Genomic DNA, 26,374 nt, shown 5'->3' on the forward strand with positions numbered 1-26,374 from the left:
GCTGGTGATAAATCCCTTCATTTCATTGAAGGGACTGAATCTAACTCTTCTGGTTATTTTTTCCTAATCTACCTCTCTAGTTGATCGTGTTAAATCACTGCAAATATGTCTCACGCTATTAAGCACTGTGCAAAAATGGATGCAGGCTGCCCTCCAAATGCAGGAGAAGGCAAGGGGCTGGGTAAAAATAGGCTTTATCAATACAACTACACTGCCTCTTCAGCTTCTACTAAAAAAAGGTGTGCTGATCTGGGAGTTGGGACAAGCAGACAGAGCAATCTTGTTTTTCATCTTGGGGGAACACTGGGTAAGACGGAGATTCTTCACAAATGCCTACAAATCATTAAGATAAATGAAAATGCTCACCGTCTAACTCTCTGAAGAGTTCTGGCAATAAGACCCCTGCTTTTTCCCCAAATACTGAAAAGATTAGAGGCCGAGAGCCAGAAATAGCACTAGAATAAACATTATCGGTCACAGCACGCTCGAGCCAAGGAGAGCTGGATCCTTCATAGCAACCGCTTGTGACAAATCCATTTGGGCTTGTGCCTCCCTTTGTTGGTAACGGAGGCTGTTTAAACTTGAATATGCCCTGATCCAGACAGGGTGACAAAAAGGACAACAGGAAAGGATTTCAAGAAAGAAAGTGAAACTAGAGAGCAAAATACTGGATTCTGGGCAAGTTGTTCATTTTTTTTCCCTCCAGTCAAAGAATGAGAACAGAATAGCAAGGTCAGAAGCGTTTCAATATTGCATCAAGCTCCTTGTAAGTAATTCAAACTGCAAAAACATCAGGAATGATGCATGGATGCCATTTAAAACCACCAATTATTTCGGCCCCCACATCACATATCCTTAGGAGCATGCTCTTTTGTTTTTGTTTCACAGTGAATCCCCCACATATTCAATTTTAAGAAGTTTCCCAATTACTTTATGCATTGTTCTTAGGATTTCCTCTTAGCGGAAGCTTAACGTCTTTTTTTTTTTTTTTTTTTTAATAGAAGGGAAATGTAGACTTCAGTGTGTGAAAAAAGATGGGATGCTTTATCATATAGCAAGTTCTGACAACAGAAAGAGGTCGTCAACTTCTTTGCTGATCTGTACTTTATGACACCCATCCTGCTGAATTTCTTCTCCCCTACCTCCCTCTTCAAGTTTAGCTTTTATCTGAATTACACAGGAAACTTACCCATAGCAAGCTTCAAAAAAAAGAAAAAAGTTATTCTTATTCCCCAGGGAACTCATAGACAGCAGATTTATTTTAGTAAAATTTCACTAGTTTAATTGTATTTGCACAGTTATGCTAATATAACTGCCACGTAGCTCTTCATATCTCAACGTATAGCTTCAGGTTGGGATTTTTGTTATTATTTTGTTTTGTTTTTAAAGCAGGGTTAATATTCTTTACAATACCAAGCCTTTCCAACAACCATTCACTGCAATATGGAAACATAACAGCACGGGTCATTAATTGTTAAATTAGTACGGGAGCAGACAAACCTGCCCTTAATTAAGGCAGCTTTGCACTGGAAGTCCTCACTGTGAAACAGCAAGGATAATTAGGCTTTCAGGTTAAAAGCAAACTGCACTGTGAAAACAAACACTGAGTTTGTTTGAAAACAGAATTAGACTTTCCATACTTAATGGAAGCCCAGTAATTTCTTAAGGTATTAATGATACAGCTTGTTACATGCTGAGGACTGTATTTTATTCTTCATGATTTACACTTTTCAATTATTTTCAGTCCGTAGAGTACTGTACTCTGATTAGAAAAAGAAGGGTTTTCCAACATAGCCCTCATTCTCTCAAAATATTTGCTCCAGTTACATTTGGGACAAATCTTGTAAATACGTTTAAAATTAAATTGCAGAACTGAGGAACGCTGAGGAAAAAAAGCTGGCAAAACAAAAATGCCCAATTAACTTGGTAAAACAAGGTCGTTGGTTACATTTGATTTTGTTTTGGTGTTGTTTTTAAATACGTGCAGAGCACTTGCAAGTACTGACACAGGAAGCACACACATACCCCCCCCCCCCCCCCCCGACGAAACAAATTCAGGAGTCAAACACTTCAACGTCCATCTCCAAAACAGAAAAAAGGAGAAGAAGAAACAGCAAAAAGCAGCCCAGAGGGTCGGAGGCACCGGGCAAGGCCAGCAGGTGGTGGTGCGGGAGCACTGCAGGCACCCAGCACGGCCCCATGCGATGGGTATGAGCTCGCCAGACTTAAAGATGCAATATAGTTAGGATTGATTACGTTCGGAGCAGGGTTTCCATGTGCTGTCCATCATGTTGAGTGTATTAATGGGCTGTAAAATCCAGCTGAAGAACTGCGTCTCCCATCAGGACTAATCCTAGAGCTCCTATTTACCACCTGCAGCGCTCAGGCAGAGCCGCGGACACAGCAGTGCTCGAGGGGTACAGCACAAGTGCTTCTCCTCACAACTGACTATTACAAAGAAGAAAATCGTGTACCTTTGAGTACATGCTAACTGCAGAATACTGAAAGGAAATCTGGAAGCACCAGTTAGAGAAATTACACTTAATTGAACTCTGTTTATACTAGAAACCCTACAATTCTTTGTAAAATCAGGGCTGCTATCTGGAAAGCGTGTATCCAAAGAGAGGCTGCAAGGCCCATTTGGGTACAGGCCAAAGCAGGCCAGTTACTCGCACTGATCCTCAGCAGGAGAGCTCTGTGCATCTCAGCCTACTGCAAGAAATTGAAAAGAGAAAGCCCAGCGCAAAAAAAATCCTGCTACAGACCACCTATGCTACACGGCTGCACCACATGTTCTGCTGTTGCACTTAATCCTACTGCTAATAAATTTTAAATAATTAAACTCATGTTCTCAGCAGTTTCAATTTATGTTTCCATGCATCGCCAGTACCCGGCGCTCTGCGACGAGCCGCATCTCCCGACAGCGGTGACCTTCAGCTAATACCAGCCCGCAGCCCAGAGAAGTATGCTGTAAAACTCTCCACAGACTTCCTGCTAGACCTCAGCGCTGAAGATTTGTTAGTGTTGGCAATAGATTGTGAGCTGCTCTTGTGCAATGCTTTATTGTGTTTGTCTCCATTTTCCACCAGCCTCACTGAAATAATTCCTGCTCCAACTTCATTACATTATGTTTTGAGATTCCTACTGGTTTTCTCCTGGGTACGGTGGTGAGGACTGCCCTGCTTCTCAGTCAGATCAGCAGTGACAGCTCTAGGAGAAGAAACTCCTGTCCTTGCCCCTTAGGAGAGCATCCACCAAGCTCGCAGAACCTCCCCGACCAGGCCAGGGGAAGGCCTGAGTGGTGCCAGGCCAGGGCTTTGGCCCGCTGCGCCTCATCCATCACTTCCTAGAAGCACAGCGCTGTTAGGACAATAGCAGGGACTCGGTCCAAATCCAGTTGCTCCTGGGAAGGATTACATAAAAGAGGCGCAGAGCCACGTACCGGAGTGTTTTCCATGGCAGCCTCCCTTGCTCCTTCTACGCTTCCAGGCATGCAACTGCACCAAGGGCCCTCTCTGAGCTTAGGAGCCGCATGACAAGATCCAAAATCCTTCAAGATCTTCGGCATGGCAGGCAACAAGTGGATGTTTAGAAGATCACTCACAGAGCTGGGGTGAACAGGATGGGAGGAGGGGATGAACAAAGTAACAGCCTGGTAGCATGCAGTTTGGCAGTCATCATTTTAGCGTCCTATTTGTAACCCCACAGTCACACTAACCAGCTTGTAGGAGAAAAAGACAGCTCACGTAACTCATCATGTTATTTAGACAAATGAGCTGCTGGACTGGGCCAAAATACTGACAAATAGAACAATATAAAACGAGTAATTTTGGCCATCCCATTCAACCTTTCCCCTTATTAACAAATATCTGTACTGCAAGAACAAGTGCACATGGACATAAGGGAGGATAGACAAATATTCTCAAAGTTTAATCTCTCTCAACTAACTCTAAGCTAAGAATTTGTATGAATTCTGTGAAGTCTTTAAATCACAGTATTTTTGAAGATGACCTCAGTTCACATTTGGATATTGCAAAGTCAACACATTCTCTGGATACATCCTCAGTTAACCTTTGGTACTTAAATAGATTTTGGTATGTGTTATGTTTATCTAAGTAACACAAATTAAAAAGTGTTCCAGCACAGCTGAAAATCTGCATGAAAGTTGAGTGATCGTGTTAGACATACAGGTTGAAATTTCCAGGCAATGAACTTGAATTATTTAAAACAAACAAACAACAAAAAAAGAACAGAGGTATTTTACGATTTATTCTAAGTTTGGACAACTACTGCTTTCCTGTAGCTGTACGAAATTAATGTGTTTTTTTCCCCCCTTTGGCTATCCTGCTAGTAGAAAAATCAGCTTCCCTATCTACACAAAGCTGTAAGTGTGGGCAATTAGGATGTCAAATGCAAACCCGCAGCTCAAGTTTTCTTTTTCAGAAAGCAAAGATGACAAATTAGAAAGCAAATAAATGCAAATCACTTCCACACAAAAATTTTAGAAGTGATCAGACCAAACTTTAAAACTGCCAAGACTAGATGCTGCTAGTGACAATAACCCTAGTGAAGTCGTTTATTTTAATCACAAATCATCATTCATTATTTCATGTTCTCCAATCACTTTTGAAATAAGATACTATATGATTCAATGTACCCAGGTCTGATGATGGAGGAGGTAACAGAAAACAATTTTATTTTTAGCCTTACTCTGAAATTAAAGATGTTGACAGAGTCTGGAAGTCTGCCCAACAGACACAGTGCTGCTAGTTCCTTCAAACACACATAAAACAAAAAAAGAGGTGAACGCCTAATTGTGCTACGGAAAAGGCGAAGAACGTAAGTTTTATACCTAATTCCAGCGCAGCTGCCTTTCAGGACAAACTACACTCCACAATTTCACCATTCCCATTTAAAATCTGTAGAAGGAGCTAGAAGAACAAGAAAAATTTCCTTTCTTTCTATGCATTTTTTCAACAGCCCAGGCTCACTGTGAGATGAGCTCTTCATCTCTCTTATCTTTAAGAGCCTGTTACACTGGAAATGACTATTCTGCAATGATCATTCCTGCCACAGTGCTGCTCTGCTAACTTGGACTCTGCCGAAGTGAAAATGGAAGTTAAGGAGAGAAACACCATAGCTGGGAGCTCTGACCCCAGACAGAAACCTAAATACCAAACAGAAGCTGTGACAGCTCCCTGCAATGATAGCACAATAGATCTTCTGTACGGAGGAAGGCGCCAAGGAAGACAAAGTTGCACGTGAAAACCCATGTTTTCACAGGGTATGCTTCATGATAGACTTGGGCATGGTTTGGTTTTACCAACTCTAACCAGTTCAGAAAAAGGAAAGTCAGCTTTCTCTTTTCAGTGCATTTGAAACCAAGTGATTCTGCAAACAAACGCAGAGGATGCATAAAGTGCTACCATTCCCTTAAATGAAAGACACTGCCCTTAGAAACAGAAGAAGCAAAAGAGTTTTGAATGCTTCCATTAAAATGAGGTCAGTTAAAAATATCTGAAAGAGAAGTTTCAATTTGCAGCAACCTCCTTCTTAACTAGTTAAACAGAAAACCACCGGTTGGCAAAACAGGCCCTACTTGTTGGCAGAGAAGCCCACTGCAGAAGACAGAGTAAGTAGTTTGATAATATCCAGCAGACACTAGTTTGGGCCCCTGCAGTTACTGAATTTTATTAAAAATGACACCGAGAAGGTTATGAACTGCTGTGAGGAAGAAACGAGAGTCATATTTCCTTTGACCACAGTCTTGTGCATGATCCCAGAGTCTCCAGAACCTGCACTGTGTATCCCTCCTTGTCTAGTACTGTTTATTTAGAGGTCCACTCAAACAGGAAAGGAAATTAAAAAAATTTGTTCTTGCTACAGAACAACCTCTAAAACCCATATGAATAAATAATCCTTAACCTTGGAATTAGTTTGTTCACTCCTGCCTGAAGTTAACGCTAGGGTTTTAACAGCCACTTAAATTAAGCAGTTTTTATTGCTGTACAACAAAGGATTCCAGTTTTATCCTACAAGCAGTAACTTGGTCTAGTTCTAGGTCGCTATGTAGTGACAACAAATAGTGATCGCTGAATTGTCTGGACTTGACATGTAATGCCGAAGGAAAGAACAGCGCTGGAAGGCTGTTTCCTTTTGGCATGGTAGGTGAACATGTGTATCTTAGGTGTGGTGGTGGGGAATGGAAAGGAGGGAGCTTTCACACAGCTTCCTCATCTAAAAGAAAGAATCCAAAAGATCTGAAGGAAATAGCCAAGGGAATTAGAAATTGTTCTGTTAAACACTGTCAGCTTTCAGACAATTATTTTCTAAGGGCACTACTATTCAGTAACTCAAGTGTTTTATGCAAACATACCTGAGTAACAGCTCAAATGCTTAGATTATTATTTTAATGAAAACACAGCTGGTGTTATTTTATTGTTATGCACAAAGGAAGACAAAATAAGAATAGGGCTGGAGAACCCAGCATATGACGTCGTAGATTATCAGCCCACATGACAAAAGTCAGCAAACCGAAGCATGCACCTCCCCACCTCAAAAACCCAAGGTATTGAACTAACAAAAAAAGAAAGCCACTATAATAAAGCAGATTTGGAATTCCACAGCTAAGCACTCCGTTGTTACACAAATCACTAAAACGCATTAGTGCTTTCCAAAGGAAACAAACAAAACAGATGATATGAAAAAATGCAGCAACGAGATGCAAATGTACAGAAGAGAAGGGAGGAGATTATGCCTCATCAGCCCCTTCCGATTAGCAATGCCAGCTCTGATGGATATGCTCCATGTCACGCGATGCAGTCAGCACCAGGCATACAGTCCAGCCCCCATCAAGTTCCCCTTCTACCCCATGACTGCAGTGCTTGAGCTTAGCATGACCACATAAGCCTTTTCTGCAAGTCTTCCTCTTTTTAATCAAACTCTTAAAAACACTCGCATTTAATTAGTGCCTTGGACGTTTGTGGAGTTGTGCAGACTGTGGAGATTATATTCCATTCAGTTAAAATTGAGCGTATGAAGTTTCTTACCTCCTATATTCTGGATAATTATTGTAGTTGCAACAAGGACCTATAAAAAAAAAAAAGATTTCTTTAGAAAAGGTAAGGATAACTAAAGTCATATGTCTGTCGCAGTCGTAAAGCACATGTATCATCTTAAACAGACCAGATGTAGAAGCGATGACTGGTACTGAAAGGAAGGGCATCTTCTGTTTAATGAAGAGTTTATAACACACGTAAAGCAACGCAACCTAAAATGAATACAAAAGCAAAAAAAAAAAACTTCCTGAAAGACCACATTTGCATTCTAAGATGACAAAACAACAGTAGTTACAGGGTGAAGCTTGTTTTGCAGATGAGGTTTGAAATCACTGAAAACACACAAATGCACTCTAATTGATGTTCACCTCTGAAATGGCAATCAGCAGAGATTTATACAAACTACTTCCTCACTCCGAGTAACTATGAATATTTAACTGTCATGAATGTCATTATTCTTTTAAAGTTGTGAACTAGACAGACACTGCTTTTTCTTTAGTGTTTGCGATTATTCATATTGGACCGATATGGAAGTAGAAGTGACCATAGGCCATTAAAAATATTCGTCTGAATCTCTGCAATTGTCAACTCCCAACTGAAAACCCTAGAAGTAGCGTCTAAAGTTTTCCCAGTGTTGTTTTCATTTCGGTTCTAAAATAGCAGCATCATCTAGAATAGCACAGTTTTTCTTTCTGTACCCACTGTTCCTCATTATGTAACAGGACCTTCCTACACGAGTGCTACCAGAAGTCAGCTTGGAAAAAATCAAGCCACAGCTATGAGAAGAAAAACAAAATTGTTACTTTTGAATAAAATCTGAAAGGAGAATTGCCATTTTTTCAATTGATCAGTTAGAAAAACGTATCAGATTTGTAATGAATTGAAAGCTCACAAGTCAGCAAAAAAAATATAGTCTTGTCATTTGCCATAGATGGAAAGAAATACTTCATGCCTTTCGAGAGGGAGAATCAGCAATATTCCAATGACAGAAAACCTCCAGTCTCACAAAACACAGAGAAATATTTTTGACATGAAATCACCGTAAGGTTGAATAACTGCTTTACTTCAAGAGCAGTTACCAGTAGTTTACTGTCAATCTAGGATGCGAGTTCAAGCAAGGTCCTGCAGTGGTCTGGCTGTATTATTAGCAAATGACTTGGATGAGAAAAGAACAACTTTTAAAAAATAAAATCAAAAATAAAAAAAAAAATTAAAAAACCTGCCATCTGCACCCAACTAAGCTGAAGAAAGTTCAGGGTCAGGACTGGAATTCAGAATGATTGTGATAAACTAGGAGAGTCTAAAAAAAAAAAGGAAATCAATAAAGCCAGTTAAAAGCAATGCATTCGGGAAGTAGAGATCGCATATACGACTTACAGTTATTAGATTGCAAGTAGAGGGAACAGGCTGAGGTAAAACTACCAGCAGCAGCCACAGTAATGACAAATCTTGTTTTAGGATGCAGTAACAGGCATGCTTGATTTAAAATATAGGTAATTGCATTTGCTGTTGCTGTCGAGTTGTTAGCCAGCTTACTGCATTCCCTTTTGCAGTCATGTTTTAAGATAAATGTATAAACATCAAGGATATTTCAAGAGAGAAAAAACATCAGTTCATCGGGAAAGCTTGGTGAACTTTGTTTTATTATTTAATCGAAACAACAGCTTCTCAACCGAGATATATTCCAGTGATGGAATGCTCTCCATACACACTGAAAATGGAAGACCAGACGATATTTTTAGAAGAAATGACTGTAGTTCTTAAAACAGAACTACTAAACAGTAATATTGAGGAGAATAATAAAAATAATTGTCTACACAGTGAAGCTGTGAAAACTCTTTAACTGAGTAACATTGAGCATTCACGGAATAACAGATTCAACAAATGCCTGCCAAGAACAGCTTATATATGTTTAGCCCTACTTCAGAGAAGGGGCAGACTTGGTCACATTTTAATACTTCCTTAAGCTCTACATTTCTATGGCTTCTGCATCAAGCGGCTTGTGGTTAACATGTACAGAACAGACCCTCCGAAAAAAAAAATTCAATACATTGCTAATATCAAGATTTATCTTCTCTTGATGTTGATCACATCTTAATTCTGATCAATAAATATTGATCCACGCAGACTAAGCTCATTATCTGCTTATTAATGCTAATGGAAGAATTACACCTAGTAGCTCAGATTTAATTCTCTGTTACATTAAAATAGAATAAATCAAACTCTGGTTTGTTAAGCAGAACTCGTTTTTAAATTTATTTATTTTTTTTAGAAAACCATTAAAATTGCATTTCTGCATGGTAAACCTGCTTTTAGAATCATTCAACTGAAACAGACAGAATAGTAGTCTTATTATTATATGTATTGTATTCACTATTAGCATTTCCTGTGTACCCACTATTAGTGAACAACATCGTCTATTAAGAAAAACAGATCGAGTAAAACTACTAAAAAGGCTTGGCTTACATGCTGAGTACTCTTATACCAAAAACGGTTTATAATTTTTTTTAATCATAAGATAAAGTAACAAATGTTCATCTGAACAGCTTGTTAAAAAAAAAAGAAAAAAAATCAACATGCACAAAATATATTCTTGTTTATTTATTTTGTAACAACTACATGAAAGGCAAACACTTATCTTAGATCTCTATTAAACACTAAAACAACACCAGTAAATCACTTAAGTGTCTCTTAACAATTTATAGCAACAGTACAACGGGACTATAACCAACCTGAAATGGATCCCTGAGCCAACTTGATGATAAAGCCAGTGAACACGCATTTGTGAATACAATTAAAAAGTGAACGCACTCACAGGAAAGCAGCACAAAACCTTGCATTTAAGAAACATCTATTTTACAGTTAACTGATCTTCAGGCTTCCATAGACCACAAACACTAACTGAAAGGTAACAAAGAGTTGTTTTCAGGAACTAATGGATTTTTTTTATTGATACTAGACCTTCTCTAATTATACTACATATTTCACCTGTATATCTTGTCTTTGCAATGAACAGTTGTATATATTGGAAGTGTGAGAACGAAAAGAAAAATACACTGATAAAACCAGACACTTACCTTTCCAGTTGATCCAAATGCAAACAGGCCAAGGTCTTCATAAGACATGACAGCTGTTAATGAGAAAAAAAAAAAAAAAGCTAAAATATTTCTAACTCCAAAATCACCTAAGAGCTCCAGTTTTGTCTTTTTTTCCCTTTTTAAATGAACACAGTTGAGAACCAAATTTAGGGAGTATTTTATATTATTCACTAAACAGCTTTTATATACACCTGTATTCCAGCTAAAAAATACAACTAGATGTTCAATCATTCACAGATTTTCCAGAAATTCACTTTAATATTAGAAATAGTATTATTATTTTTTTACTACTACTACGCTGGCAGCAAATTACCTTCTCCCAACCCCTTTTGCAAGTGATACTACAGACGAAGAATTTTGAAATTAGTCTCAACAATTAGTTGCAAGCTATCATTTGTTAAGTATGCACTTGCTTTTAAATGAAGTCAATAACAGAAAATCTGTTTTCATCTCTCTATGAATACAAACATCAATTATCACGTTGCCAGCTTTTAAGAACTCGACACTACTCGTTTCCAAGACAGCTGAAGGCAAACACCTTCCTGTGTTGAAATCTGTTATAAAAAAACAAACAAACAAAAAAAAAAAACAAAGCACGCCAAAGCAAAGACAAAAACAGAAGAAAACAAAATGCCTGCCCTTACTTGCACCTCACTTAAATAATTACATGGAAATAGGCTGTGGTTTCCTGTACTCTTTTGTTGAGCTTTAGCTGAAGCTCACTTCTATATTGATGGTAACTCAAAACAATCCCTTCTCAGAAGGGAGGAAGTCCTGTTAAAGCCCTCTATTGTTGTTCTGCATTTTGTTATTAGGAGCTCCTGCGATAGCAAAAAGATTAAAGCTCCCCGAGAAACACCCCTCCCTTTCTCAGTATATAATAAAACGGTCCAGAGTTGTAAATGCCTCAAAGGGTAAAATTAATCCCCAAACCACATAATTGTATTGTCATAACGCTTGCTTTCCCTCCCTAGGTTCTACCTGGTACACGACCGTTCCTGCTCCCATCGCATCCTAATTGAGGGTGCAGCCCTGCAACTCGAGCTGCTCGGGGCAGACCTTCACACCTGAGCGAAGCTGCTCTGAAATAAACGAAACGAGACCTGGGAGACCCAGGCAAGGACCAGGATCAGATGGCAGGACTGGACCCTCGCACTGCCGGCCGAGGTATTGTCCCTTCGCTAGGTACTGCACACATCAGGTCAATGCGCTACCGAAAAAAAAATAAAATTTCATCTTCTCACACGACTTTGTCAAGGACGACGTTCCACATTCTGCTCTACGACTGACATTAATACGCTATGAAAAAGTAAATTAAGTGACAAAATTAAATACGCCAGAGTCTGCTCACAGCAAAAACCTGGAAAATTCTCCCACGTCTGCCGTTACACTAAGTTATATACAGATACAATTAAACAACTGATGTGTTATCAAATTTTACCCTGTGTTTTTCTTCATTTATATTTACAAAGCAGTTGACCACGAGAAAAAAAAAAAAAGGCATTTTAGAAGGCCATTCCCAATGGCATCAAATATCAGCAAACTTTTAAATGTGTTTAGTAAAGAGCTGCTTTTACCGCATGGGAACAAATACAGATAAACAGGGAGTTACCAATAAAGAGAACAAAGTTTCCAGGCGATTCCAAAACAGCAAAATGAAACCTTAGAAGAGTATTTTCTGTAGTTATTCTGTTTTTGTAATCAATTTAGTTCTGTGAACATTGAGGAAGCCTTAATCACATTACTTTTGTAATTTCAAAAATACACGGAACAAAATATTAGGCACTATGGATAGAAACACATTCTGCCTGGTTGGCTTAATTTCAAATATGTTATTAATGCCATAAAGAAATTATCCATTTAATCCCAAAGTGAAATTGGAAAGTATAACACTGGCAATATTCATGACTACCTCCAAAATGGAAAAAACAAAGCCACAAAACTTGAAAGTATATCCCACTTAAATTCCCAATTCCTCTACTTTACTGAATGGGTTTAGCTTTTGTCAGCCCAAACCCTACAACAATTTATGTAGTACTGAATTAACACAGGGAGAAAACACTGACTGATCCAAATCCAACACTTTACACGTGGCAATATTAGCTTTCTAATTCTTTTGGTCTACATAAATCATTTGACTTTGACAAAGTCACTCTAGATCAACATCATTTTCAAACTGAAGGCACTTCTTTGTTTTTAAACTACAACTAAAATGCCTGAGCTTAATAAATTTTGGTCTCTGTTTAAAATGGAATTAAGGCTTCCTTTTTGGAAGGTATTTTATATGTCAACTCTTTCCTAGGATTACTTTTATGACTTGAATACCTGAATGAATAGCTTACAAACACTCCCCAAACTGTTTTTATTTTTTTACCTTCCACCCATCAAATTTTCCAAGCTCATTTTTTATAGAAAACTATGAAAATCCCTAATTCCTTGTCATGAATTAGGCTCAATATTGTAATACTGTTCACAAACATCTGCATGTTTTACATATTAAAAAAAAAAAAGCTCTGTTATCTACTTTGGAAGCAAGCATTTATACTGATTTTACTTTGCAAAGGCACAACTGGTCATAATTCTGGAATGGTATTTAACATGAAATTAGTTCAATAATTTACAGAAATTACAGTAAAATCTCCCCCCAACCCCCCCCAAAAAAAAAAAAAACACACACACACAGAGAGGGCAATAAAGCCAGCAGATATCTCAACATAGTTCTAGTGCTAGTATGACCTGTCAACATTAAGTGATAACCAATTACTAAACATAAGGTGCTAATTTCAGGCAAAATAAATACTTTACCCTGTCATTCAGTATTATTTTTTTGGTTTTGGATATATGTGTTTCAAAAATTCTTTCTGGAGGTAGAATTTTGCCTTTGAACAATAAATGAGTTAAATCATTCTTGTGTAGCTCTCTCTAAGTTTAGTTTTCCCCCCCTCCTTCCTTTGCACTATCCCCAGCAGTTCTTTTGCAAGGATATCTTCTTTTACAAGATAACAACGCAATACTACCTAGGTGTCTATGTAATACAGAACCTCAGATCATTTTTTTGTGATATTTGTTCACCTCTTATCTCAAACTCCCTTTTTTTCAAATATATCTTTCTAGCTATTTATTTCAGGTCTTGAATCTTTTCTAATAAACAGAGCTCCAAGAGGGAAAAAAAGAATGCCAGAAACTTGGTCCCAAATCATCAAACAGCCACCGATATCACACATTAAAGTAGCCCTACCTCTGAAGACTTTTTTAAAGAATGTATGAAGAAGATCACTCAACAGGTGAAGACAGGAGCAGCAGATCTAACAAGAATCAGGAAGCAATCATCTGAGAGACCAAAGCTAGCTATAGAAAGCACAGCCAGTAAGGAAGAAATGGAAGCCTTCTCCCACCACCTTTGAAAAGAGGGGAAAACAGATGAGATGGAAACAATAACCAGGTGACTGGAAGAGATGGAGACTTCAGTAACATCTTTGCATACCAGAACTCAAGGAACCAGCCCAGTTGTTTCGGTAACAGTTTTTAAAAAGCAAGAATTAAAACATTAGCAGCAGATTAGAAATCAGATGTTAGAATCTACTCTTTAGACATTCTTAAAGCAGTACAATTTCTAACTAAGGACTGCGATATGACTTCACATTCAGTATCGAAAATGCTGTAATAACACACATCTATAGAGTGCCATGGGAATTAAAACAACTCAGTTTGATTACAAAACCTGACAGGTATCCATTTTGAACAGTGAATAGTTCTATACAAGTAGAGTAATGAAAGTTGGCTGTTTATGGATCTTACTTTGCTGAAAGCAACAGTGAGACTGTGCATAGAGACAACCACGCACTAAAATGGTGTGGTCCAACTGGCACCAAATCAATTTTGCTACAGACATACAGGATCTCTCTTTTGGAAAGATGAGAGATGTATTTTGAGAAAAAGTAAAACTGAAAATCTAGAAACCAGATAGTTTTGCACTTCCTTTTTATAATACATTTTGAAATCACAATTCTATGGCAATGAGCAATCATTAAAAACCTAACGTATTTCAACAGCAGTGAAGTAGACATGGCAATATGTTAACATGTTGTTAATTATAATAATTATATGGGTTCATGTCTTTGTACTACAGGCAAGGAAAAATTTCACTGTTAGATAAATCCTTTCCACTTACCAGTCTGAATGCACATACTGAGCAGAAGAAACACAGAGTAAGAGGCAAGGCTGGCAACTATCAGCAGCAAGATGCTAAAAATACATGAGGGTGAAATTTAAGGCATTTTTACAGGTCAATGCAGTTTCTTTTTTTTTTTTAAAAAAAAAAAGATTCCATTGCAAACAGTGTATCACAGGACACGATTTCCTCATTTTATGGGTTTTCTTTGCTGACTGCGGTTCACTTGGTCGCTGACTGTCCCAACCCCTGCTAAACCCCACTGCTTCTCGTATCGTGCACCACTGTGTAGGGTGAAGACATGAATCGCAGCGAGGACGTGACACGGAAACATGTGCACACAGAAACACAGAGACTAACTTGAAATAAAGCCAGGTTTGTGACCAGAAGGCGGTGAGAGCTGACAGCCCCGGCCCACTCCCAGCTCGGCGCACACACCCGGCGGCAGCACCAGTGGGTTCACGCATTTGGGTGGGCAGGCACCCCGCTCCCAAAGGCCCATTTCTGTAGCACGGCGGTGCTCGGACATAAATATATCGGTGCAGAGGGATGTAAATATATGGGTCCGGCGGGAGAAATGCCCAATAAATCACCACCGAGCAGCAAATATCAGTGCCTGGGCAGCGCTCGCGGTGGGCCAGACGTGAGCAACCAGAGGCATGAGAGCTCACCCAGGGATGCCCACAGCACACGGTACTCGCTGCTCCTTGGGTCCGTGCCCCTGTCCCTCTCCCTGTAATTAATCACCCCCCCCTCCCCCCCCCCGTAATTAATCCCCCCGCTCACCTGAAGCCCAGGACGCCCGTGCTGGCCATGGCGAAGGACAAGCCCAGCGCCCCGCTGCCCATGATCGCGTTCATCAGGTTCAGCACCGCGCAGCCGAAGGAGGAGCCGGGGGGCTGCTGGGGAAGGAAGGGCAGGGCGGCGTGAGGCGAGACCCCGAACCCCGACCCCAAACCCCTGCCCCGAGCCCCCCCGGCCCCTCCCGGCGCCCCCCTCTCACGCACGCTGCTGGGCGGCGGCGGCAGCAGCGGGGCGGACTCGTCCCAATCCCGGTCCTGGTCCTGGTCCTGATCCCAGTCCCAACCCCGGTCCCGGTCCCGGTCCCGGTCCCGGTCCCGGTCCCGGTCCCGCTGCCCATCCCCGGGCCCCGCGTCCCCCGCGCCCCCCTCCCAGCCCCGCGCCCCCCGCGGCTCCTCCATGGCCCCGCCCGCGCCGCGGCTCCGGGAGGGGCGGGGCCGAGCCGCACCGAGGGGGGCGTGGCTATAGGCGGATGGGGGCGCGGCCTCGACGCAAACCCCGCCCCCTCCCTCTCGGCCAGGCGGAGCGGCCTCGACGTCACGGCGCGCGCGGCGGCGATGACGTCACGGGGGCGCCGGCGCGCGCGGCGCGGCTCGGTATGAGGTGAGGGCGGGGTGGGGGGTGGCGGGCGCGCGGTTGCCATGGCTACCGCTCCCCCCAGCTGCCCCCTCCCGCCCCCGGTTGCCACGGCAACCGCGCGGCCTACCCGCGGGGCTGCCCCGGGCCGGCCTGGGCCTAGGCCGCGGCCGGGACCGGGCCCTGCTGGGGGAGCGGCTGCGGGACCCCCGCCGCCGTCTGGGGGTCGCGGCCCCCGGCGGGGCCTCGCCAGGCCCTCCCCAGGCACCCCCGGCCCTCCGCGGGGAATGCGGTGTTCGGTTGTGAGCCAGCGGGGCGGGGAGAAGCGCCCTGCCGGGAGCTGGCTCGGAGCCGGGTTGTCGCCGTCAGCCCCCGGGCGGAAAGCAAACTGCCCAGGCAGGCAGGGAACACATCGGGCTCCAACCCTACCGACCCCGTTGGTCCCCGTCAAGAGGGAAAGGCAGGGCCCCTCGGGCTGTCTGCGGCGGGGGAAGCACTTAAAGACGTGCGGAGCTACTGCTCAAGTCACCGTGCTCACGAACGAGCTGTGGAGAATGGTTCGGTCTCTGAAGAGGCATTATTAATTCTTCCCCGTACCAGCAGGAGAACTCTGCCTTTAACCCGTGGTCTTTCTGCCAGCTGATGCGGTCCGTGAAGTGAAGACACTACAGAGCGTGTAACCCCTTACGCTGGGCTACAGGAGGCAGGAATTGCTACAGACCAACAGTGACCGCTGTTGCTGATAACTGTTTTCTAGCAACCGCTCCTTGGTAATGCATCTTATCAGAAGAGATCCAACAGCAGGATCAAGATGGTAGAATTTTTTTATTTGGCTTGCTGGGATTAATACTGCATTTATTAGAATAGGGAGAGGCCACTGAGTTTTGGCAGGAGAGGCTTGTCTCACTGCTTCAAGTGAGTTAAAGTTTAAAAATATGTTTGCAGAAGGACAGAAATTCGTAGGGTATAATTCATAATAAAGAGTTTTTACAAAGCTATTGTGGGTTCTTTGGTACTAATGGAAATTCTAGTTTAAGAGACCAGCAAATCCATGTGATTTGCAGCCTTTTTAATGGAATGATTACATAATGTCTATAAAATGAATAATTTCTCTTCTAGGACGTTATGGAGATTTGGATACTCTACCAGACTACTGAAAACTAATCATTCTAGGACAGCTGCATCAAATACATCATTTCCAGCAGTTTGGATGCTATTGGCGCAACATTCTGGCAGAATACCTGGACTCTCTGCGGTAGCTCAGAAAGCCAGTTTTTGTACAATGCGTGAAACCGTGGAGGATAACGCCAACCCAGACCTGTACTCGCCGCATCCCGAAGTGCGTGGGATGACCCTGCTCAACAGAGAAGCTTTCAAAAGGACGGTCGTTGTTCCGGTTCTCAAAGTAAAGAAAGAAATCGTACATACTTTGATGAAGTCCCTGAAGCACACGGTACTACAGCGTCCTGGTCTAAAGCGAGTGATTGAGGATCCAGGAGATGAGGGCAGTAAACTTGTTATACTGGATCCTCATAAAGTACCAGAATTCTCACTGGGACAGGCAGAGCAGGAGGTATTAAAGCAGCTTAACATTCCTCCTGAGGTATCCAGGTATAACTTGGAGCTGACTTACGAGAATTTCAAGTCAGAGGAGATCCTCCGGGCAGTCCTTCCTGAAGGCCAGGATGTCGCCTCTGGTTTTAGCCGCGTTGGTCACATAGCTCATTTCAATCTTAGGGACCATCAGCTCCCTTACAGACATTTGATTGGTAGGTAAAACGACTCTGATCAGAAAAGTAATTTTCTGATATTTCTACAAGTATTCTACTGATAAATTACTACTTGTACAAAGCAAACCTCAAAGCGCTCTTCGTTGCTTTACGTTTTGGCTTTAAATAGCTTTGTGCAGATCTTTACCTGTACACAAAGGGCAGTTCTTTCCTCTTACGGTAATTGCAGTCGCACTTCACTGAGCATGGGATCAGGGTAAAGTATGTGCTTTAGTAAGATCCCGCAACATCTGCAGTCGTTAGAGGGAGGCTGTTCTAATACACACTTTTATAAACGTGACTGTAAACTGGCAAGTTTGTATCTCTTAGAACATTCACAGGCTGCAGTCCCTTAACCAGCGTATCTCGTGCCCTTTCTTTCAGGACAGGTTATAATCGACAAGAATCCAGGCATCACCTGTGTGGTGAATAAAACCAGCATTATTGACAGCACGTACAGAAACTTTCAAATGGAAGTGCTCGCTGGAGAGAGCAACCTGGTCACTAAGGTAGAGGATTTTTTCCCCTTTTATTTTAAATTTCATGTGCTGAAAGCCGAAGACGTGTACTAGAAAGCTGTGAGGAAGAGACACTGATAACACCATTTATTTGCACGGTCCCTTCCTCACACCCCTTTTGGAGTGCGAGAGTTGGCAGTTACTTCTGTCTTCTTTTGTCCTGCTCTGCCACGAGCAAACTCACAGCCGTAGGGAGCAAGAAGGTAAGCGTTCTTCCCAGCTCACAGCCTACGTTCAATAACATGTAAAAGCAGCTGAAGTAGAGGTTTCTTAGCAAGATACTAGTTACAAACTTGAAGGGGGTATTTCTCGCTCCGAGGCCGAAACATTTAGTGGATTTGATCTAAAAAATAAAAGTTTCTTAATTTTACCAGTCCTTGTACTTAAATCTGTCTGGCTTTGCAACTTAGGCAAGAGTTTGCCTGATCCTGTTTCTTTTTCTGACGGCTAGAGGACAAACCTCATCTCATTTATTTTGAGATTTTTCATGTGAAAAGCATTATTAAACTGCCAAGTATTCTTCCCTTGGGGTTCTTGTCGTTAGCTGGAACCTTGGCCGCTGGTTTGACCAAAAAATATCTTTCATAGCTGTTAGCAGTTTTATTCTTTTAGGAGAGAAAATATGAGGTTACCAAAGTAAAAAGTTGAATAGCTCGGTGGCAAAGAACAGCCTGCACATGGACACAGAAGGCATTTGAACCGGCGGGTCAGAAGGGACGATCAAATATTTTGGAGATGATATTAGCTCGTTACGCACACATCTGGCGTACCACCGGGCTGCGCGCGGGGGAATGCCAGTACACCTCAGCGTGTTCCTTCCTGGCAAAGCAAACGCTGCGGTGATTTGGGTCATAAGTTACTGCAGAGTCACACCGTGCGAGTGTGGTAGAGCAGAGTGGGTATTACCCTGCATCCCCCTCTCATCTGAACAGGCACCGTTTCTTTGTAGGTCTGTTTGTGGGATAGCGGCCATCGCAAAGGCTGGGGTTGGCTCTGTTTCCAGACTCCCGTCACCCCGAGAGATAAAACGCAGTATTTTTTCAAGCTGCACAATTGGCTCCCAGCGGCTTTGAATTTGGCTGAGTGCTGCCGTTCTCGTGCTGCAGCATTCTCAGGCACTTACTGACTGTGTAGACGCTGTGCTAAGGAGGGTTTGAGGCATCTTCCCAAGATCTGCTTTCAATAAAGGAGTTTTCAGACAGCCACAAAGCGTTTGGAAAGCCTCAGGTTTTTATTTTATGGTCATTCTAAGTTGCTGCTTTATTTCCACCTGGTGACTAAGACATGCGTAAGCCAGCCGTGTGGATTGACAGTTGGAACGTTCCTGATGGCTGCTTCTGATGAGTAGGCCTGTTTATACAAGATTTCTGTACACTATTAATGGGACAGATGTCAGTGTACACATTTTGATAAAGCACCTTGTTTTTTAGCCGTCTTAATTATTGATACTACTTTAACATGTCTGGAATTTGAACACAGAGGCTTAACCAAATGTTTTGGACTTTCAGGTCAAAGAAAATAATATCTCATATGACTTGGACTTTGCTAAGGTGTACTGGAACCCCCGTCTTTCCACAGAACATGGCCGTATCGTTGAGCTTTTAAAGCCCGGGGATGTCCTTTTCGATGTCTTTGCTGGGATCGGACCTTTTGCTATCCCAGCAGCAAAGAAAAAGTGCGTCGTATTTGCAAATGATCTCAACCCTGAATCCTACAAATGGCTTCTGCACAACTGCAAGCTAAACAAAGTAGACAACAAAATCAAAGCATTCAACCTGGATGGCAGAGACTTCCTCCTGGGGCCAGTAAGAGAAGAACTTAGTAAAGCGCTCGCGCTTGAAAAAGAGGAGCAGAAACCCGCTGTCCATATAGTCATGAATTTGCCAGCTTCGGCTCTTGAATTTCTGGATGTTTTCAGGCATCTCTTGGTCGGAGAGCCCTGCAGCGCTGCTGTCCTTCCCACGGTGCACTGCTACGGCTTCTCCAAACACGAAAACCCAGCCAAAGAGATTCAAGAACGGGCCGAGGCTTCGCTGGGAGCCTCCCTAGACGGGCGCTGTTCTACGTACCTGGTGAGGAACGTTGCCCCGAACAAGGAGATGCTGTGCATTAGCTTCCAGGTTCCAGCGGATGTGCTGTACAAGAGGCCCTGCCCTGCTGAAGGTGAGGAACAGCCCTCCCGCGTGGCATCGGGCTGTCAGGCTGCACCTTTTGCCCTTTCAGGCCAGTCCCACCTTGTCTGTCCTGTGTATCAGTGCTGTTACGGTGTGGCACCCAGACGCAGGTCAAAATGTAGCGTGGTGCAGGTCTTTTGAAAGTCCTCTTTGGCACTTGGTAAAGAAAAGACCTCCCTTACTGCTGTAACAGTTTTCTTTGTGACCATTAATCCTGATCCTAAGCCCCATCACTTCTTGTTAAATCCCTTAAGCGTTGCATGGCTTGTGGTTCAGTTCCGTCTGTTTACGGTATGTTAACTAACTGAATTTTTCTAACGTTCTTCCAGAAAAACCAGCCTCTAAGCGTCTGCGTACCAGCAAAGATTTTACTGAAGAAAATTTAGCGAGTTGAAGACCAGAGTTTGGGTAACAACCTTACCAGTTTGTGTAAGGTACACCTAGGTTACGTCTTGCCGACCGCTTGAATTGTCTGACGAACACCAGTGTTACCTGCCTGAGGTGCAGAGATGCACAGTGCATGTCGCAACTCTCCTTTGTGAGCATCGCTTCCTGCATTTACCGTTTTTAATTGTGGGATCAATAACCAGATCGATATTGTTCAAAAAAATAAAACAGCTTTTTTGTAACAGTGTTTTGGTACTCTCCTGTCTCACACCCTGTGATAACGCAGTGACACAGACTGGGGTCGTTTTTAGCAGTGCTATTTTTGAACGTGTGCAGTTTGTCGTGCAAACAGGTTTTTATATTTTGTGGGCCTGGCAAGATGACTTACATGGCCCCTGCATTTACAGTTTAGAATGGGATTCTCTTCGACAAACGGTTTTGGTGGTTAAGAGTACTGGGTTACTGTTGGCAGATGCACAAACAGCTCTTGTGTAAGCAAGATAACCTCTCAAAAACTTGACCTCAGGTAGAAAGAGGCACAAGTAGCCGTGTATACTTGCTCCTGGGCTTTTGGAGCAATAAATGCTTTTTACCGCGAAGGGATTTAGCTGGGGATTAGTTGGCTCCTAGCTTAGTGTTTGACCGCAGGTAGAGCAGGAAAGGCTCTGATGCCATTTGCACACTTGCAGGTTAGGCACACACCCGTTAAAGCACCAGACTGAAAACCAGCGCATGGCTGATCGGGCCTCTCGCCTTCAGACCTTTTCCTCCTTCGACTCCTGTGCCTCTCTTCTCCGAGCTCTGCCCCACCTCTGGCTGCTCCTCTGATCAGTCCCTGCATGATCTCGCTGCCTGGCTGCTTGCGTTCTGCAGGGAGCTGAAAAGCCTCTGCCTTTGATTTGGTTTTCTTCCCCATCCAAGCTATTGTTGGGTAATGTCAACCACAAATAATTTATTTGGCCAGAGAACTCCCATCGCCCTCAGTTTCAGATATTTTCCTTCAGCCCCAGCTCAGAGCTCCCGCCTAGCAACACTTACCACGCGCCCACCTCCCTCCCTGGCCCTGCTGCTGCCGCGCCATCGCCGGGTTCTGGGACCCGCTCTCCTGGGTCTCACCCAACGTGCGGCTGCGGCCTGTGGGTGAGGTCTGCTCAGGGGCTCTGTCACAGCCTTCCCCTTGTTTTGGGCCAGGCTTTCGTGGCTCGGTTCCTGCTGGAGCGCCTTTATCAAAGGGGGCAGGGGGATGACCGGGACTCACCCGTACGATCATGAAAGCAGCTGTACAGATTACGTCCCCGACCTGCCACTCCTGCCCGAGCATTCCTCCGCTGGCCTTTAAAATGGCATCACAACAGCTTTAACCTCTTTGTCCTTTCTGTCAGTGACGGTCACATCACATCCTACCGCTCACTGCCCCTCTGAGAGCAAGAGCTGGACTCTCGCCTCCAGCCCACGATGTGCACCCGGGAATGATGCAGCCACGCAGTGCCCTGCGCTAAGCCCCGGCCGGTAACGGAGGGGAAACGCAGCTCGCTCGGTGTCTGCAGCTTCACAGCCCGAGCTCAGGGCTTGGCACTGCTGCAGCAACAGCAGCCTGGCTTCGGTCACCGTCTTCGTGTTGTGTTTAGCGCGTCATCTCCGTAACGCCGAGCTTCTGTACGAGACTAAAATACCCCAGGGCAGGGAAGAAGGGTTTTAGTACTGGCATTTTTTGTTCGCTGAGGGATTACACGCCACTGTTGTTTTAGCAGCCTGACCTTAGTTACATGCAAGTCAATGGAATAAATTGAATTGTATTCAATAGCAGTTTTTTCCCCCGTATTTGTGCGCAGCTGCCACTTCCGCATATAAACCACATCCATGAGCAACAGCTAGCCAGTGCACAGACAAGTTGTGTATTTACACGGTAGGTGTTAATAGCGCACACAGTTCTGCACTCACCAGGCTCATCAGCTGCAGCTTTACCGGCCGAAGGGAAACCAGGTATCGGCGAGGTCTGGGTGAGCGCGGCATCCTATGGGTGAGTCGGATCCCGGAGGGGCTGCGGCCACCCTGATGCGTGCTGGGAAGAGGAGGCTGCCTGGCAGGTGTCTGGGATGGAGGCAGGGAACTCCCAAAGGTTTTCTGCCTCAGGTCAGGGTGCCTGCCCAGCAAGGAGCCACACTCTGCAGGCTACGTACGGCCCTTTACACCTCAGCCTTGTGCGCGGCGATACCTGTCAGCAGCTGTTCTGGGCACAACACAATAGGATTTCAGAGAAAGGGAAATGTAAATTTGGGCACCTCCCTCTCCCTTCCTTAATAAAAGAAGCACTGAGTCTGGAATAGAGCTTATTCTTCTCTTTATTACAACATAGCAAAAAATACATTCATTTAGTACACTCCTCAGAGCAGTATTCAACGACCATTAATGGATGACCTATAAAACGCGGCCCAGGCTTTACTCTAGCGGTGCTCATTGTCCTGAGTGGTTTCCAGCCTCCTGCAATTTATACATATTCATGGAAAAAACATCCCGAGACAGGAACCCCGCTTCTGCTGCAATCAGTATACGTTCTGCCACTAAGTGAGGCGAGGGGGTATATCAAAGCAGCAGCTCAAGTGGGAAGGATTATCCCAAAAGCCAGACAAAGGGATGCTCCTGCCAAAAGAAGATCCCAAACACTTGACAGAGAAGTTGCAAATGGAGCTAAATAGGGAGAAAATAAACCAATTTTGACTACTTTAATGAACCAGCTTTATATAAAGGCATCTTAGATTGCTTTAGAGGAACGCAGTTGGAAGACTTGCAGCTACAGGTTTTGCTCGTTTTCCAGTCAAAGGTAACAACCAAGTGACATCAAGATGGATCCTACATAACACTTGTGTCAGCACAGTTCCAGGGTTTCTCGTCTCATCCAGCTGGCAGGAGGAAAAACCCACTTGCCTGAACTGGGGAAACTAGTTTTATGGGAAGAAAATGTAGGCTTGAATATTGACACTAAATGTTATAATCAAAATGGCATTTAAATGCTTGTGCAAATAAAACCCTGCAATAAGAATGAAACCACAAACTTTAATAAAAAAGTCTGGCTTTATTTAAAAAAATTTACAAGTGTATTTTTTTAAACCTCAAACATACACAGCTGAGTTATTCACGTCTTCCATTAGATGTGGCTTATTGCTTCAGCCTCCCTCAGCAAAGTGCCACATGACTAACGAGTTTCCCCCTCCGCAAAAATGTATCTACCATTTTACAAAGCTCTCCTGTAGACTTTTTTTTTCCCTTTAACACTTAAACACAGCTGGTTTTACACAGAAAAGTGACTGCAGCTTAGCCATTGTGCAGATGGCAGCAATTTTACCCAACCTTTGCTGGCTTGACTTGCTTCCCACTCCGTTTAGTGTCCCTTCATCGCAGGCTGGCGTACGCTGGCTAACTGGGGTGCCAGAAGAGACCACTGAAAGCATCCTGTAGGGCTCGGTGACACGCCAGGGAAGAAGTGTAGCCCCCAGCAAGATCCTGCGAAGAGGCGGCTCGTACGTGGTTGAGATACCTAAAATAAAGAGAAGCATTACTTCAGCACAGAAATAAATATGTCAGACACCTGCACAGTTCCAGTACGGCAGGGCTGAGGCTGTTTTTTGGGAGAAAGCACGGAGACAGAAGCTGCGAGGCACTATGGACGTGTCAGTACTGAACTTTCCTTAGTCCCACAGAAGTGCTGGAGCTGACAGCTGACCTTCGGACGAGCTGCACAGCCATAGCACTGAAAAAACTGCGGCCTAACTTTCTGCTCCCAGGCCCATCGGTATCTGGAGTAAGTCCACCGACACCAGGCAGTTACATCAGTACGAGGCTGTCGTCAACATTTTGGCTAAAAAAAACCCTCCAAACCCCACCATTAATTCATTAAGCACCATGACCAACTCGCAGAGCCGTCTGACTTCCCCCAAACCAGCCAGACCAACGATGTGCAGCTGAAGCACGGCACCCACGCTGCTGCTCCCTCAGGCCCTCGGCTCCCCGTCGCTCCGAGGGCCCAAACGCAGTCGCTGCACACAGAGAGCTCCCTTTAAAGCTGTCTGCTCGGCGGGGCTTCAATGTTTTCATTCAATGCTGTAACCCTGCAGTTTGTGCATCCCGCATAATACAAACATAGAAAAGGATTCTCAGCTAGTTTTGCACCAAAACCCCACCGAATAATGGTTAATAACCAAAAAACACGGGCTGTGCTTAGCACTATCAACACAATGCCTCAAGCTTTGAGCACCAGAGAAAATGCCATAAATGAGAACTGCTTTTCACAGTCGCAGTGCAAGCCACTGAGCTTCAGCTAGCTGTTTTGATTCATCACTTGGTACATGTTGCTCCTGGGAAGGTTGAGTCATTCCACCTCTGGCTTGGCAATTCAAGCATAAACTTGCAAAACGCATACAGCCTTTTATAATGTTATCCCAAGAAACCTAAACCAGCTGCACTTCTGGCAGGAAAATACAGGACCACCAGTAAAATATCCAAAACAGTTGCATCTTTTAATTTATGACTATACATTGTTTCCATAAAGAGTATATAAAACAGGTCAGATTTTATAGGTAAGACATAATAAACAGTCATACCTATTGATGCCATAAATGTGTAGAAAAAGAGGTTACTTAAAAATGATTAATTACAGTTTTAAAACTATTTCATGAACCTAATAACCGCAACAGGCAGACACAAGCAGCACTTCTGAGTTACTGTGAGGAGGATGCTAAAGCTGAGACACAGTTTGCCTCCTGTGACCGAGTGTACGTGAGCCCTGCTGCCCGGTACCACCTCGTGATGGAGCACGGTCCTTACGCTGAGTGCTGGTTCCCCTCGGTGCGGACACGGACACTGGGGGAAGAAACCCGCTTCTGACAGCATTTAGTGCAAAGGGAGCTCCAAACGTAACAGCAAAGCTGTTGGCACCTCAATTTGTAAGGACAGACAGTCTGCAGAGAGCTCCTGTTCTGTGGGAGAATGCATTTAATAGATTAAAAAAAAAGAACATTCCACATTCCTGTTACTTGTCCCCTAGTATTTTAGGAGGAAAATCTCACCCTTCCCAAAGGCCTTTTACAACTGCTGTGGGAAACAGGAGCTTTTCCCCCAGCCAGGAACGATGAACGGATACTGACTATAACAAATAATTTCCTTCCAAACACTGGTGTGAAATTACCTCCACCCTCCAAGACATAGTCTTATAAAATCAATTCCCATCACAGTCCGATTTTACTCCTTTCATGTTTATTTCGTCGTACAAGCTTCATTTTCCACTCACGCGTGGAATAGCCCAGAGAAAACAGGGGATTAGTTTGTGTTTTCTATATTAACAAAGGCTGGTTGTGCGTTTTTTGCTATTTTTCTTATATATCACTAAAAGGAGGAGAAAGGCAGAGCCTATTGTTTCCCCATTTTAGGTCATCTGAAATTGAGGCATTAGGCTCGTAGTAAGGCCTGATGTGCAGATATTACAGCACCTCTAGTTACTTGCTATGTGACCTCTGAAGCAGCACAAAGTCGTTATGGCCAAAAAGGCTCAGACCAACTTCTACTACGACAACCCGCGTTAATTCTCCTCGCTCCTGCGAAACAAGCACGATGCACCGCTGGCTGTCAAGTGAGGTCTTTCTCTTCTTGTTAAGTATCTGAATTTAATGCTCCGGGCCCATTTAATGACTGTGGCACACCAGGCAATTGCAAGAATCCGCTAGGCTGAAGCCACACAACGAGAAGGGAATGAATGTTTCGGCGGCTTCTCCACGCAGCTCCCCGTCTGTGCTGCCCGACTCCTGCCATGCCATCGCTGCGGCATCTCG

General features: G+C 43.6%; 3 protein-coding genes across 6 annotated transcripts in view; 1 reads left to right on the forward strand and 2 right to left on the reverse strand.

The window, feature by feature from the left end:
• SLC38A6 (solute carrier family 38 member 6) overlaps positions 1–15,529 on the reverse strand; it is a 45,251-nt gene extending 29,722 nt beyond the window's left edge. The window contains exons 1-5 of the mRNA XM_050711139.1: positions 15,335–15,529; positions 15,114–15,226; positions 14,328–14,401; positions 10,136–10,188; positions 7,050–7,089 (exon numbers count right to left, since the gene is read on the reverse strand). Coding sequence (XP_050567096.1) covers positions 7,050–7,089; positions 10,136–10,188; positions 14,328–14,401; positions 15,114–15,226; positions 15,335–15,529 — 475 coding nt within the window. The remainder of the gene's footprint in view (positions 1–7,049; positions 7,090–10,135; positions 10,189–14,327; positions 14,402–15,113; positions 15,227–15,334) is intronic.
• Positions 15,530–15,634: 105 nt separating this feature from the next.
• TRMT5 (tRNA methyltransferase 5) lies at positions 15,635–20,794 on the forward strand. 4 transcript variants are annotated; one of them, XM_050711275.1, is made up of 5 exons: positions 15,635–15,731; positions 16,824–17,473; positions 17,858–17,982; positions 19,500–20,154; positions 20,495–20,794. In XM_050711275.1, the coding sequence occupies exons 1-5, from the start codon at positions 15,727–15,729 to the stop codon at positions 20,557–20,559; spliced, it is 1,500 nt and encodes a 499-aa protein (XP_050567232.1). In that variant the 5' UTR covers positions 15,635–15,726; the 3' UTR covers positions 20,560–20,794. The 4 variants fall into 4 exon arrangements, with proteins under 4 accessions (XP_050567232.1, XP_050567233.1, XP_035406995.1 ...); XM_050711276.1 differs by having other exon boundaries at positions 15,670–15,724; XM_035551102.2 differs by lacking the exon at positions 15,635–15,731 and adding an exon at positions 15,887–16,518.
• A 2,811-nt stretch (positions 20,795–23,605) lies between these two features.
• Positions 23,606–26,374, reverse strand: part of MNAT1 (MNAT1 component of CDK activating kinase) — a 123,863-nt gene continuing 121,094 nt past the window's right edge. The window contains exon 8 of the mRNA XM_035551101.2: positions 23,606–24,087. Within this exon, the coding sequence (XP_035406994.1) occupies positions 23,967–24,087 (121 nt within the window). The 3' untranslated portion in view covers positions 23,606–23,966. The remainder of the gene's footprint in view (positions 24,088–26,374) is intronic.

The sequence above is a fragment of the Cygnus atratus genome, chromosome 5 (assembly GCF_013377495.2).
Source record: "Cygnus atratus isolate AKBS03 ecotype Queensland, Australia chromosome 5, CAtr_DNAZoo_HiC_assembly, whole genome shotgun sequence".
Classification (NCBI taxonomy): Eukaryota; Metazoa; Chordata; class Aves; order Anseriformes; family Anatidae; genus Cygnus; species Cygnus atratus.

What these genes read in the sequence shown, in the direction of transcription:
- TRMT5 (XM_035551102.2), top strand. Translation starts at nt 16,478, where the DNA reads ATGCATCTTATCAGAAGAGATCCAACAGCAGGATCAAGATG. An exon ending in CCAACAGCAGGATCAAGATG is followed by an intron (nt 16,519 to 16,823) that starts GTAGAATTTTTT and finishes TTTCTCTTCTAG; the next exon opens with GACGTTATGGAGATTTGGAT. An exon ending in GAGGCCCTGCCCTGCTGAAG is followed by an intron (nt 20,155 to 20,494) that starts GTGAGGAACAGC and finishes ACGTTCTTCCAG; the next exon opens with AAAAACCAGCCTCTAAGCGT.